We start from the raw sequence: 14,215 nt of genomic DNA on the forward strand, positions 1-14,215 counted from the left end.
AATACATGTGATAGTGCAGAGGCAAACAGAATGGTAACTTGCTGTTAAATCTCTGTAAACTTCATGGAGTAAAGCAGCGATCAGTCCAAGCTGGGAGAACCAGTGGGACTGTTTTCAGAGTAGTGCTAGCAAGCGTGAGGTCTTCGCCTCTAGATAAGCCATCGGCCAAGTTGAGCTTTGACGGGACATGAGCAACAAATATGGCCGTAATGTGTGTAGGTCGGCAATCCCTCTCCAGAACTCGCTACTGATAACATTCAAAGAAGGAGATAAGGACGATCCGCGTAGAATGAGGCTTTCACAAGTCGTGTTATCAACAAAAAGGAGAACTGGCTTATCACGAATGTAAGTGCTGAAAGACTCAAGTGCGGCTCCTGCAGCGAGAATTTCCAACTTGTTAATATGCACGCTACGAGAGTTAGCAAGTTGTAGCTTTCCCGCCATTCCGGAGGTCGTAGATTGGTATGGAGCTACTATCCCCAGGCCGAAAGTCGATGAAGCATCTGAGTAGCACCAGAATGGAGCATGATGTAGACTGCATTCTCTCACAAGGTCTCGTGCATATGACCTTGCTGAGAATAACGAGATTAAGCTCGATATAGCGAAATCGATAACGTCAGATGACATCTGTAAGCCCTGGGTAGCACGTATCAGGATTCGAGTTTGCGCTCTACCAAGTCTGCCCAAAAGAGCTTCACAGCAAAACGAGGTCTTGCCGGTAAGCTTGGACGTCAAGAGGGCATGGTTCTGAAGGGCAGCGTGTAACTCTGATAGCAATGTCACTCTCCTGGTTGGAGTTAGACGCACCACGCATCCACCACTAGAGAGATCAAGTTCCAAGCCGAGCAGTAAGTTGCGAGAAGCTGGTGGAACGGTTTTGGAACTATTTACTTGAGCACCAGTTAGGGTGTTGAGGAAGAGGAAGAACTCAAACGAAGACTGACAGGTTTCCCAACCTTCTATGGAAAAATAGTCGTCCATGTAACTTACATGATGTAAGAGAATAGAGGGCAAAGACCCAAAAATCTGGCCAAATGACAGTGGAGTTCGCCTACCCGAAGGTAGGCGGACACGCTGCCGATAGCTCCGAATGGAGCCACTAGTGGCTTCACTACTTGAACAGAACCATCAGTGTGGATGAATAGTCCAGCGGCATATGATGCATCCTGCTTGGTGAGCGGTAATTGACGATAGGCCGCTTGATGATCAATGCGAGCCAAATGGAAGTCCGTCTGGTCAGACTTTGCCTCCGCTATCAATGAGGCTACATGACCCAAACGAGGCATTTCGACTTTATGTCGGGTAGTAGTGGCATTGTTGAACGTATAACGGCCCCCACGGAAGGAATAGTTCGATATGAGACGAATTTTGTCGCCTTGATCGATGCCAAACAGTGGTGAAACATACGAGATTGACTTTGGAAGCTCATTGTCACAAATAGGAAAAGGCCCTTGAAGGGCCGCCCTTCTGCTCGACCTAGAGACACTTCCGCCAGTATATCCGCAGAGAGGGCTTCCTGGAGACGCTCGTCGGTTTTAGAGGTTCGTAAGTAGGAGGACATACGTTGAATATCGCGAGTCCGTAGCATCAGATCATTTCTGTCACAACGGGCAACCCGCGGTTTGGTTAACTTCGGGAAGAGGCCTCCGTCGGGAATGTCGCCTGTGATGGGGAAACCTTGAGAGAGATCTCTGACCAATTGTGAGTCGACGTGGTTGGTGAGACTCACTAGAAGTTGAAGTGTGTGTAGGTTCCAGTGAGAAGCTGCTAAATGGGGCTTGAACTTGCAGTTAGAGGGAGATGAGGCAGAGAGTTGACTCAAGGCAACTTGATTATGACGGCGAAGCCAACGAAGTTCGGCCTTAGTAAGAGCTCGCAAAGCAGATGCTACAACCTGTAGCATAGTAGGAAGTTCGTACTTGGTCTCGATGTCGAAACCCTGCTCCAACACCCAGCTTGCATGTGCAAAGGGAGAGTCTACCACCGAAGGCGGGTCGTAGTCGGCCTGGTGAAGGCCACGAGTGGACTTGGATACGGGATACCCGTATCTGATGTCAACACCAGCTCTTGGACGAACGAGTAGGATATCGTGAGAGACAACTGTTTCGACAACACCATCGAGTGAAGCCTGCTTGATGGCATGTAGCAGTTTACGGCGGATGCCAGCACGTGTTGATCGTAGGCCTCGTCTGGTTTTAGGAGGGCGTGATGTGTGTGATGATGTTGACAAACTCCGTTTGCCGGCGTAAGACATTTCGTGATGAAGAAGAGGTGGAAAGACCTGCCAACACAACGAGGTAGGCAACCAGAAGAGTTCAACAACCAGTTGTCTGGGAGAGCTCATAATCGCTGAGCATGGACATAGTGAACTGAAGCTCGAAGCGTGGTAGTAGGTGGAGACAGAAAGTGATAGACTAGACGAGAATGGTGTGAGTAGACTCGTGGAGTGTGAATAATATCGGAAAGATTCGACAAGAGACAGGGGAAAAAAGGCGTCCGTAGGACTAGAGATAGACCATGAGCATGGCTTTTTGCTTTTGATTTCATTTGCGACCGTCGGACTTGGCAGGGGTGGAAGACGCAGAGTTTTTGTTTTGGTGCTTATCCCATGAGCCACAAGACCACCACTTGGTATTGTTGTAGTTGTTCCAGTCAGACCTAGTCGTTCTGTCCCACCAAGAGTAGGATGTAGGCCAAAGTTTAGATGACCTCGGTTGAGATGGGACCGTGGGAGGAGCAGGAGTGAAGCCCGTGAAGGAGGTACAAATCTGCTCTAAAATAAAACATCTGTGATTCGTGAGTAAGAGATCGACGTCTGGTGTGCGATTGTCGGCCACGGCTGCTGCAATTTGCTGTATGAGGCTTTCAAAGGCTTGCTTGGCGCGGAGAGTCCCTTGAGGGCCGTAACCCATATCACATAACAGGCCAACTGTTGTTGCGCAGGCGGCATAGGAGATGAGATTGGCTTTGTGCAGACGAGCCATAAAGGCTTGTGCGCCCAAGATGACGGCAGTAAGGGGCAGAGATGTATTCGAGTCGTCAAATTTGTGACCCTTCATGCGACGCCACCCTTGTGAGATGAACTCGTACCAGCTAAGGTCCAACCAAGTAGATAACCAATTTCTCCTCTGAGGAACCGGCGCGAGAAGATGTCCTGGTATTGAAGGCGTGGTTGGCAGAGCATTCGGATGCGAATGCGGTGGGATAGGTGGGACCGTTGGTGGGATCGTGGACAACTTCGCTGGTTGAGGAGAGAGATCACCGTTCTCGGGCATGGTGAGTTTCAAGAAACTATGAGTTTGGGAGTCCATGTCATCGCTATCGGCGAGTGAGAGAGCTGCAGCATTGTCGTTGACTGATACTGATGACACAGGAGTAGCTGCATGTGGAGAAGGTAGTTGCTCGTGCTGGAGAGGGAGAGCCGAGTTCAAGCGTTTGGTACTTGAGGATGACCGTGTGGATTTTTTTCGAGGAGATAGTTTGAAAGGAGGCTTCTTGGTCACCGGTGTCTTGGCTGTAGACCTTCGTCTAGTTGCAGGCATATCGAGAGGAGAATTACAGCGGAAACTGAATGTGAAGGGACGGTTCGTTAGCCAACAAATACCCTAAACACAGAGGAGTACACCCGTGGTCGAGCAGACATACTTGCCGCATCAACCAGCTGAGATACTCCAAAGGAAGAGGACTAAATGTCGAGGCGCCGGTCTTGACAAAGTGGGTAAGATAGAATAACCCGTGAGCGGGCAAGCTAGGGGACTGCAAACTAGCGAGGTTGAGTGAGCCCAACCAGTTCGAGGGGAGGCTCGGGAGCGTCAACAGGAGGAGCCTGTGCACACAGGGGCAGAGAGCCGAGTAGTCACCGAAAGCCTGTCGGTGAACAAGAGTGTTAGTGCGAGGAAAAGATCGCCAAGGTGGGGAGAGACCCACAAGGGAAATGACGGGAGAGAATGAGATGAGTAGTTACTTGGAGATACTCTCGTGTGCCCACGCTCTGGAGGAGCTCCATACAAGGGCAGCTTCGTTCTCCCGTGCGTGCGAGTTCTGATGTCGCTCGCCCTATTGTGTACGCACACACAAGCACACTCGTGTGTTATCATTCTCACGCCCGAGGCTAAAATACGCATTTTTTCAGCTGATGGATTTATCAACGGACTCATCATCGTTCGTATCCAACAGCTGATAAAAAGCACGAACAGTTCTTAATAATTTTAACTTGCGCATTCTCGTGATGGATTCACGGAATATCGGAAACTCAGCGTTTGAAAGTCGACGCCTTGAAAAGTCGCAAGAGACGCGCCCTCTGTTCAGGGGGGTTTCCACGCCCAAGGCTAAAATGGGTACGTTCCTTAGCGGACCTCGTGGCTGTAACTGAAGTTCAACCTGGCTTGTGCTTCTAGACAAACTTCACTTGTTGACACCTACAGGAATGATAGTGATTCATTCTTGGATATGAATCTATGCAGTCTTTGGTTTGGAAGCATCCGGGTCCACCTGGAGACACGAAGCCTGTCCCTATGAAAGTTCGAGCTTAATGAGACTTTTGCCGGCTTGTTAACAGCGAGTACCGATTTTGCTATCATTATAAATCACTACTATGTATTGCTATTGACTGTTATCACGGGGTAACTCGTTAACCCAACATTAGAAAGTCAACCCGGAGCGACGCTTCACCAGCGTGCGTCCGGAACGCAACCGCCTTCGCCAACGCCCGAAGATACCCACGGTTTCACCGAAGCAGAGCTTGCGTAGGCCTCTGGACGAGTCAGCTCCGAGACTTTGTCAGATGATTGCGTCCTTCTCCCACCCACCCTCGATCCGTGGCGGAAGGAATCGGGTTTGTCTGCAACTTCGTCCCCTTGCTGTTTTAGCAAGGCTTAGAGTATGGTGGGGCCTGCCGAGCAGTGCCCCCTTCTCGTCTCAAGTCGTGCGACGATAATCGGACAAACCTCAATTTCCTTTGAGATGAAATCTTCGCATCGCTGTGAAGAATTTTCATCCCCAGACCCAAGCGCCGCGATCGAGTGGCCTTTTTAAACACTACATCAGCAACCTCAGGTCATCATAACAAGGAAAGTGCTCCACCGTGGAGCCTCCACGGGATCCATGGCGACAACAACGAGGTTTCACGGGCGTTGGGGTCACGTCACCACCAAGGCCGTCTCGTCCTATCTTTTTTATCCTTTGCACCGTCAATCACGATGTTCGCCCGCTATCTTGCCCTTATCGCGGTTACAGTCACCAATGTTGCCGCTGACAAGCTTTGTGGTACTCGACTGTGCCAGCAGGAAGTTGGTCATGGCTCTTACTGTAAGGATTACCAGCGAGATCCAGCTGGGCGTGTTTGCCAGACTCTCGATCCCAAGGACACCAGAATCATCCCCTGCGAATGTCCTAAGCCAACCCCCACCACAACTACCACTACTCAACCACCGACACCAACCCCCACCACAACTACCACTACTCAACCACCGACACCTCCTCATAGGCCTTGTACTCTCGGTGATTTTGTCTGTGACTTGGCGACACAAGGTGGTATCTGTAGGAGGTTGCCGGGCTGGAAGTTCGTCGGAAAGTGCGATGGTGGTTCCAAACCTGATCCTTTCCCATGCTTCTGCATCTAGGAGTAGAATCTACTCAGTAGATGTAGCTTCAATTTTTTCACCTTCTTTTCTCATTCTCCCTAAATAAGAGCGTCATTCACGCATATACCGACTCGCCTGTAGGATGCAGCGACGGTTATTGAAATACTACGGTTGTGTTCTTTGTCACTTATGGCAGTGCCATGGGGGTTCACTCTACGGTCCATGTTGGCAAACTCGTTACTCACCACTATTCACTATTCAACATTCCACACCACTAACAATGATAAAATTATGTTCCTACAGTGAATCGAACTCGTAGACCATCAGTACGGAACTCACGATCACTATCCATTAGACTATAACTACTCGTAAGAGATCATCTCTTAGAGATGCAACCCTTCCCAGTAGGTTGAGTTGCTCTTCATAGTATGAAGTTCATACTGACCACCCGCTCCATCTGATGCACAGTTATCAGGTGATGTGAGACTTCCACTGCCTCAGGAGATCCCTTCTTCGTTGAAGGGGATCCATACCCACTACAAACACAATGAGTAAAGCTATTAGAACACGATAGTCCCATGGGAGGTATCAATGATGACGGAATGCACTGCCAAAAAATCTACTTAGAGTTTTCCTGGTGCCTTGTCTGAATGCATTGGCCGATGCCAACAACTCTCCCGCTCCCATTGGAGGAACTAGTAGCCAACTACCAACACAGAGAAATGATGAAAAACATGTCAGTTTTGAGTCCTCACTAAGTAGCTGCACCTATCGATGCCAAAATGCCAATGACTAGTAAAGCGATGAGGAGCTTCCTCACAGCATTGGACGGACAGGATATCTGACTTACACGCTCGAGAGATACGAATAGGTCAGGCTGGCATCGAGATCGACGATAATGTCGGAAGACTCAAAAGTTGTGAGTCACAACAGGTAGATGAAAATTAGGACAAAATTTAGTGGGCAAAAGTAGGGGAAAATTTTTTCCATTGAATCTTACAAGTGGGAGCATTCAGCTCATAACACTAACTAACTCATCAATATCGGTTTTTTCTCGAAGGCGAAGTTATCCAGCTAGTTGGATTATATTCCGAATTAATTTGGGGCATTGGAGTTTCACCCGTTTCATATGAACATATGAACTCATATTATGAAGTAGCGAAAGACTCTGTAAAAAACGCGATACTCGCGCTATGGAGTAGTTTTGAAATATGCTTTTCAAGTTAGGTTATAATCCGTCATTAATTTGATGCTTCGGAGCTTCATTCATTCCACATGGAGTGGCGAAATACTCTGCGGAAAACGCAATATTCGCGATGGTATGCAGTAGTCTTGAAATAGGTTTTTCATATTACGGGTGAAACTCCATCGTATATTTGAAGTGATGATAAGAGAAGCAAAAGCTCTTACAGTTCGATATCTGGGCAGCCCTCCTGTCATTAATTCTCCAATTAATATGGCATTCTTGTCGTTATTGTTATCGCATTCTTTCGGCAAGCACACATTGGATGTTATAGCGACTTGGTTGTACGGTGACACGCTCGTTTCCAAAGAACACATTTTGCCTGAAAATCGCCCGCTATTAACAGACGAGATCGGAAGTATGCCTTTCTCGAAATAGAGAAATTCGAAGCCTAGATTATAGATGTCTTTTCACCACATGCACTGCGTGCCAATTTGATACTATGCAAATGTGAAGAGTGTACGTTTTCCACTCCCGGATGAATGATAGCGACTGACTATTAGTGAGCAACTTGGCTCTATCATAGTCTTGAGAGGTTACTTTCATCACATTACATGTCCAGAGTAATGTTCACATTGGAGTTTCACCCGCTTTACGTGAAATGGCGTTGTTCTCCGTGAAAAACTCTTTGTTTCGCAGTGATACGCAGCACTCGTGAAGTATATTCAAATATTTCCACAGCAGTTCAACAGAATTATCAGAATCAATTTACACTCATGCCAATATGAGTTTATGCGTCTATCACATTATCTTTTAATTACACTCTTCTGAACTTACCGAAGCTTTCGGAGCAAAATCGTTCCCAATCTTCTCCGTAACGACAATCCACTCCACAACGTGAATTGCAATTTTCGAATCGTTGGTTGCCAAAATCAACCTAAAATATACTCCGGAATCAGTGTAGAGGAATATTCACATACTCAAGTACATGTGTGTTGGAGAAGATACGCTCGCCTCAGCTCAGCTCAGGAATTCCCCCACTAGTTACAGAAGTTTACATGTGAACTCGAGCAGAAACGTACAGAAGCCAAGGAGAATTTGCCATGATTTTCATATTGTCACCAACACATGTCGCTGACCATGTGCATATTTTCCCACACTATACATGTATAAGTAGCACTATGAAAGTTTTTGAGGAAGTTTTCGTTGGTTTCCGAACACTTCTACTCGAGTTCATGTGTAAACCTCTACAATTAGGGAACTGCTGAGCTCAGGTGAAGAGAGCGAACGCACAATTCAACATTGCTCGAAAGCATGATTATGATGGCGATTCGGTCGCGCATTATTTCGGCTCTATTCTGTCTCCATTTCACGTGTATATGCTGCGCGCCTTGGACGTTATGAATGTACAGTAGAGTTGCACCCTAGTGATATGAAAACACTATCGGAGAATACATTTCCCGACTACTGTTTATCACCGCGAATATCGCGTTTTTCACCGAGTTTTACACCACTTCACGTAAAACGGGTTGGGAAACTCCAGTGCGTGGAAATTTAATGTGTATTGTATCACGTGATTAATGATGGTAAACAAGCACCCTACATTTTGTGAATTCACACACGATCTATGCGGGGGAAACAAACGCTAATCTCAGTATTCGAATCAGCACGCGTAGTCGACCATGTGCACATTCTCTCATCCTCAAAGACTTACCTCTTCACAACAAGTCGCCACTGAGTTTTGGAAAATCATATAACACAAACTTCGCTCGCGCTGGTACCAAAATTGGAATGCCGAGGAATGCGTCTGAAAAAAATCGGAATTTCCGCGATGTAAAACTTCAAAATTTACCATTTTATGCCAAGCATTTGAGCATTCCAAACTGACTGCGTCAACGAAGCAGGCGAAGAGTAGTGCTACTGACACGAATCTGTGGAACCCCATGAATAAGGAAACTTGTGTGAGTAGACAAATCGATAACATATAATCCATGCATGAATTCAATTTCTTATTCTCATTCGATTATCCGCGGCAATTCGAGAAGTATAATCAACATGAACTCAATTGTAGTTAGTAGTGACTTGATTGAGGCCATTACGACTCAAGGTAACAATGTGGGATATATGCACATGGTCAACTACACGTGTCAGACCTTTCCGGAGACACTTGCACAGAATCATTGTCCCTTTCGGTACAGGAATATATGTTTGGTTTCCTCAACTGAGCTCGTAGGTTTCCTCACTATTTTATGAAAAATCACACGATTTTGGGTATAAGTATACAAAAATCAACGATAACTTCGCAAGATTTCCTCAAAATTTCCATATTCCTAGCAACACATGTAGTTCACCATGTGCATATATTCCCGCACTGGTCCCTTTAGCTAGCTAATGAGTCTTGGTAGGCTTCGCTGTATTCACTTACTCGGAAAACTCTACTGTTGTGTTATTATGGCTTCTAAGACTAAGGCCAATTATGTTGCTGTAAATGTGGAAATTCTGGGAAAATTTTGGGAAGTTATCGTTGGTTTTTGTGCACTCCTGCCCAAAACTCTCATAATGTGGTGAGGAAATTTACGAGCTCAGTTGAGGAAACCAAACATATGTTCTCGAACTGCAAGGTATACCTCAACTCTAAATGTAATTGTGATTACTGTTTGCATCTTGAATTCCAATCCTCAATGGTGTGAGGAGGGCTGTTCGATGGCCACGGATGAAGTTGGAAGGGTGGTGATTACCCGTTGGGTTGTTCGACATCACAGATCCTCATTGACTTACAGCACTAGCCAGTGCATTACTATTTGGAGGAATAGGATGCATTCAACAGCAACAGTACGACCTCTTATTAGCCATACCTAGAAAGGGCAGACGGATTTCACATCACACAACTATTGGACGATAGAGTGATCAGTGGGGCGAGTTGGCTTGACGAGTTTCGTGTGGGGAGCTGCGATCGGGCCTATGTTTATAATCACTCAATAGTTGTGTGCTGTGGATGCTGTCCCGTATAGCTCTAGAAAAGTAAATTATCGTAAAGCGTGTTACACCTAGCATTGATGGCAAACACCAAATGGTCATAATCTGTCTTATTAAGAGAACTAGGGCTGATTATAAGTGGTCGCACTTCGTGTCGGCCTTTGATAGGCTTTCTTCTGCCTCTCTTTCCTCGTCTCTTAATTTCTTTTTCTCCCATCTCTCTCGATAGAATCTCTTTCTTCCAGCTCAGCCTAGCTTGGCTAGTAGTAAGCTGTTCTGTTACTGTCGTATTCACTTTACCTCTCCAAATAGTGGCGCTCTCGTTAGTGTTATAAGACTACTGATTTCAGCTGGGCAACCAAGACGATCATTACTCTCGGTGTCGCTTGCCTCAAAGGTCGAGTCTTCCCAGCGCTAACTCAACAGTGTCGTTGTTGCATACGGAGTTAACCACTAGGAATTGATAGTGATACTAACTCTAATAGAGTTACTAGCAACATCATAAACCGATAATCCGTTTACACGGGGGCACTAAGCGCTTAACCTATGCGTGCCGTCAGCGGAGCGATCCATGTCATGTTTGTCGAAAAAGAGACTGCCTGCAATTGAGGGGCCCTTTGTGTGGTGTACAGAAGGGGGCTGGGCAGTAAATGTCTTATTTACCGTGACATTATTCCTTCTTAGAGGAAAGTCGTAGTAGACCAAGCACTCAACAAGTGCCAAAGTGATGAAAGCCGTAAAGCTTCTTATGAAGACTGAGCTACGTTCGTACGCAAACTCAATGAGCGAAGCGAAGTGATTTTCTTTCCATGAAATGGAACAACACAAACTTGAACTTGAAAACGCTCGTAAAATTTCAACCCACTTATACTCTAATATACATTATTAATATGGTCAACGGATTTTTACATATTGTATTGATATCGAGATTAATTTGAAATATACTAATTAGTATTCAGGCGTTATATTCAAAAAATCGCATGTTGATAATTCTTGAACTTTTTGAAATATATATAAAACTGGACATACGGTCTATAGTGAAAGGGAGAAGAAAGATTTCAAATTTTCAAAATTAAGAGAAATACTGAAAAACTGAAATATAAACTATGATGTGAAAAGATTACAATGAAAGATCATTACTATGAAAGACGCGCATAATCTGAAATTGTGAAAAATGAATATAACTATGAACGAGGAAGAACTAAAATCCCTTCTTTCAAATTAAGGAATTTGAACTGAATGAGAAAATCCTGGACAGCTGCAACTCACTTGCTTCCAGGCGTTTGTAAATATGGTGGCGGAATCTGCAACCAGCACAGAGGGATTGTGGTTAATCCCTATCTGTGCAGCCTTATCTTTTATAGATACTAAAGCGGCAGCTGTCGCCTCGGTATCCTCCCGGGCGGATACTCCTGCTGCCAACAGCCTGAAGTGGCCGCCATTATCAAGTCCACCAACCAGCAGAACTGGTATCCCCTTCCATGATAGTTTGTATGTAAAATCACAAGTAATAATCGATAGTCTCCCATGCTTTTCCAACAAAGCACGTGTGCTATAGAATGCGTACAGTTTGGTCGAGCTTGTACAACCTGGTAAGTCGCAGGAGATACACAGTAACGATACCACAACAGAACCACGGAGCTAGCGATGTCGCCGCGAACCGAGAGGTGATTAGAACCCATAATCAATTCTGTGTCAATTCTCTACACCAAATCTCATACGACGATTTCGCCACGCTCCAAAAAGCGCACTTGGGACTGTACCTCGGGTATGAATCAAATGGGATACACTGTGTGTGGTCATGTAGCTCTTCGACTCCGACCTTGCCAGAGCGATACACAATCTACGAACGCTACAATAGCAAATGCGAGTACTCGAAAAGGAGTCCCTTTTTTCGATGACAGGTCCTCATTGAGGACTCAATGGAAGCCTCCCACCTACCTCTACTTCAGCACCAGTCGCGTTGTAGTTCTTATTACATTTCGACACCGTGGCGCCCATCGAAGAGAATTGGTACACCTTGGAGGGATGGAGCCGATCATGCCACTCCTTGGCAGCCTGTACACAACATTTGTGGGGTGATGCTCCGGAGAATCGACCATAAATCATGGATATTACGCTGCTGTAGAACGATATCCTTATCTCTCCGCTATGCTCATCTATCACATCAACAGAGAAAATGTGACAGTTGTGGCGTCCGAATGTACGCAACAACGTTCGGCAAAGATTTCTTCCAACGATAACCCAGCTGAAAAAGTACCAACGGTGCGAAAACCCACCACGAGACTACATCGTTGTAGTCACTACAACAATGCACAATAGCACCCACTCTGTAGCTCCCAGAACCAGATTTTTCATATCCACCGGTGAGATCCAGCGAGCTTGAGCTGTGATACCTGAGGTAAGAAGGAACGGGGCTGTCAAGCTGCTATAGCGATTCGGAGCAAAGTTATAGCGGCGATTGAGTAAATCGGGTTTACTCCAGACCAGTCCACATTGTACGTGAACAACCGATAGACTGAGCGAGTGAGACTCACAGGGTTGCAAGTGCCTTCGTCGGCTCCAGTACCAGATTTTTGACGATCGACTTCGCGGGACGTTCGGCTTGAAACATTGAATGGAGAAGCGATCTTCTTCGCAGAAGAACAGTCGAAGTCATCCGGATTCAACTTCCTCACCTGCAGAAAACCGCTCTCTCAGACGAAGGAGTTCAAACGCTTCCAAATCTATTCATTATCCCACCGATCTGGTAGTATCGAAGAAGGTTTAGTCGAGGGAGTCGCGTTATGGTCCCTGGAAGCACACACGACTGGAGTCCCCGCAGAATCCTCCTTGCAGCTTGCTTTTCCGCGAACAGTTACGAATAGCGTGAGACATATGTTATTTTTATCCTCAGTAATGCAGAGCTGCAGTAATTGCTAGAGCGTCTCGAAGAGAGTGCCCGTTGAGAAGGCAACGATCTCCGTCAGAATCATCGTAGGTGAGCTGGATCTGTTCTTTAGCCAGGCTGGCTAAACTAGGCCAGGCTTCACTCAGAAACAAAATCACATCAAGATAAGAGATCTTGCTGGCATCGTCCGAGATGTCCAGTCTTCTCCTGTACTTCTCTGTGCCGTAGCAGAATTTGAAGGTCAGCATCAATTAATGACGCGAAATGAACAAGCTATGCCGACAATCAAACCACGAAATATTTCCATTCTATGAGGAGTAATAGCCGTACTCAGTACAGCTATTGCTTCACGTAGAGTGGAAACCCGCCAGTACGGCGTACTGGCTTCTATGAGACTACATAGAGCTCTAGAGTGACTCGCAGCAAGTCTGGATAACAATAAATTTCGGGTCAATTTAGATGTAATATTTTGACAAGATGCCTTGAGGGATTAATTGAGTCAATATTGACTGCACACTGAATTCACAATCGTGGAATGGAGGATCGCCAGATCATAATACTTGCAGATACTTTCGACTTGCAAAGTCTCGGCGCGAAACACTCAGTCGTCTACGCGCAAAAGCGTTCCGGAATCACCCACATTTGCATGAAACACCCTTTATTACGATTCACGGAGTTGCGGTGAATAAGGGACCACCGGTTGTCTCTATCCAGGGTTGTAAGGATGCCACCAGCTCGCGGACGCCCATCAACCACTGCTTGGGCAGATAGGAAAAAGCACTGGCGGCAGACTCTGATGCGGTACTTAGATCGAGGCGTGGCTGAGATCAGTAGTATTGAGTTCTCCATATTGGAGGCTATGAGTGGAGACGCCTTCTGCGCCATATGTGAGAGATGGTGTCGCCTGATATCTCAAGGCCGCCGCTCACGGCCTCCTTATGGCCTAGCCATCCGAGTCGCAGACTTACCCCGGGTGGCTCGCCTGTGTGGTAAGTTGAGTCCTCTACACTCGGACTGGTGGCGGGAGCACGGTCGTATGTGTGAGAGCACACAGATTACCTGTAACAGGAGGACTACTACCGATCAGGATCGCCTGGTCAGAAATAACTCTGTGCAAGGTGAGAGGGTCTTCGCCGGTGTTTCACTAATTTCGGTACAACCAGTTGTTGGTAAGTCGTCGACGACGATATGAGCAGGTAACGACGACTCGTTATTTGCTCCTTTGCCTATTCATAACGTAGCTCTCAAACACAATTACCGATACTCTACAAGTGATACTTGATTCCGGAATTGCAACCCGATTAGTGTATATGATATAGTTGAGACACTGCTGAGGGTCTATGACTCGGCTCCAGATCACCAAACACAATTACCGATACTCTACAAGTGATACTTGATTCCGGAATTGCAACCCGATTAGTGTATATGATATAGTTGAGACACTGCTGAGGGTTTATTACTCGGCTTCAGACTATCAAACACAATTACCGATACTCTAGCAGTGATACTGGATTCCGGAATTGCAACCCGATAAGTGTATATGATATAGTTGAGACACTGCTGAGGGTCTATGACTCGGCTCCA

At 46.3% G+C, this 14,215-nt stretch overlaps 4 protein-coding genes across 4 annotated transcripts in view; 1 reads left to right on the forward strand and 3 right to left on the reverse strand.

Annotated features, from left to right (window-relative positions):
• Positions 1 to 1,286, reverse strand: part of Pmar_PMAR023822 (hypothetical protein) — a gene marked incomplete at both ends in the record, with an annotated part of 1,506 nt that extends 220 nt beyond the window's left edge. Inside the window, 2 exons of the mRNA XM_002778607.1 lie at positions 675 to 747; positions 1,056 to 1,286. Of these exons, the coding sequence (XP_002778653.1) occupies positions 675 to 747; positions 1,056 to 1,286 (304 nt within the window). The remainder of the gene's footprint in view (positions 1 to 674; positions 748 to 1,055) is intronic.
• A 200-nt stretch (positions 1,287 to 1,486) lies between these two features.
• Pmar_PMAR023823 (hypothetical protein) lies at positions 1,487 to 2,254 on the reverse strand (the record flags this gene model as incomplete). Its single annotated transcript, XM_002778608.1, has 1 exon — positions 1,487 to 2,254. A coding segment is annotated over one exon (768 nt), but the record flags the coding sequence as incomplete, so codon positions are not given.
• Positions 2,255 to 2,370: 116 nt separating this feature from the next.
• Pmar_PMAR023824 (hypothetical protein) lies at positions 2,371 to 3,569 on the reverse strand. Its single transcript, XM_002778609.1, has one exon. It carries the CDS (start codon positions 3,540 to 3,542, stop codon positions 2,544 to 2,546), a length of 999 nt encoding a protein of 332 aa, XP_002778655.1. The 5' UTR covers positions 3,543 to 3,569; the 3' UTR covers positions 2,371 to 2,543.
• A 1,629-nt stretch (positions 3,570 to 5,198) lies between these two features.
• Positions 5,199 to 5,621, forward strand: Pmar_PMAR023825 (hypothetical protein; the record flags this gene model as incomplete). Its single annotated transcript, XM_002778610.1, has 1 exon — positions 5,199 to 5,621. One exon carries the CDS (start codon positions 5,199 to 5,201, stop codon positions 5,619 to 5,621), a length of 423 nt encoding a protein of 140 aa, XP_002778656.1.
• Positions 5,622 to 14,215: the final 8,594 nt, after the last annotated feature.

Source organism: Perkinsus marinus (assembly GCF_000006405.1).
Source record: "Perkinsus marinus ATCC 50983 genomic scaffold scf_1104296948516, whole genome shotgun sequence".
NCBI classification, from domain to species: Eukaryota; Perkinsozoa; order Perkinsida; family Perkinsidae; genus Perkinsus; species Perkinsus marinus.

Bases quoted from the DNA above. Each gene is read 5' to 3' on its own strand.
- Pmar_PMAR023824 (XM_002778609.1), bottom strand. From the start codon at position 3,542: ATGCCTGCAACTAGACGAAGGTCTACAGCCAAGACACCGGTGACCAAG.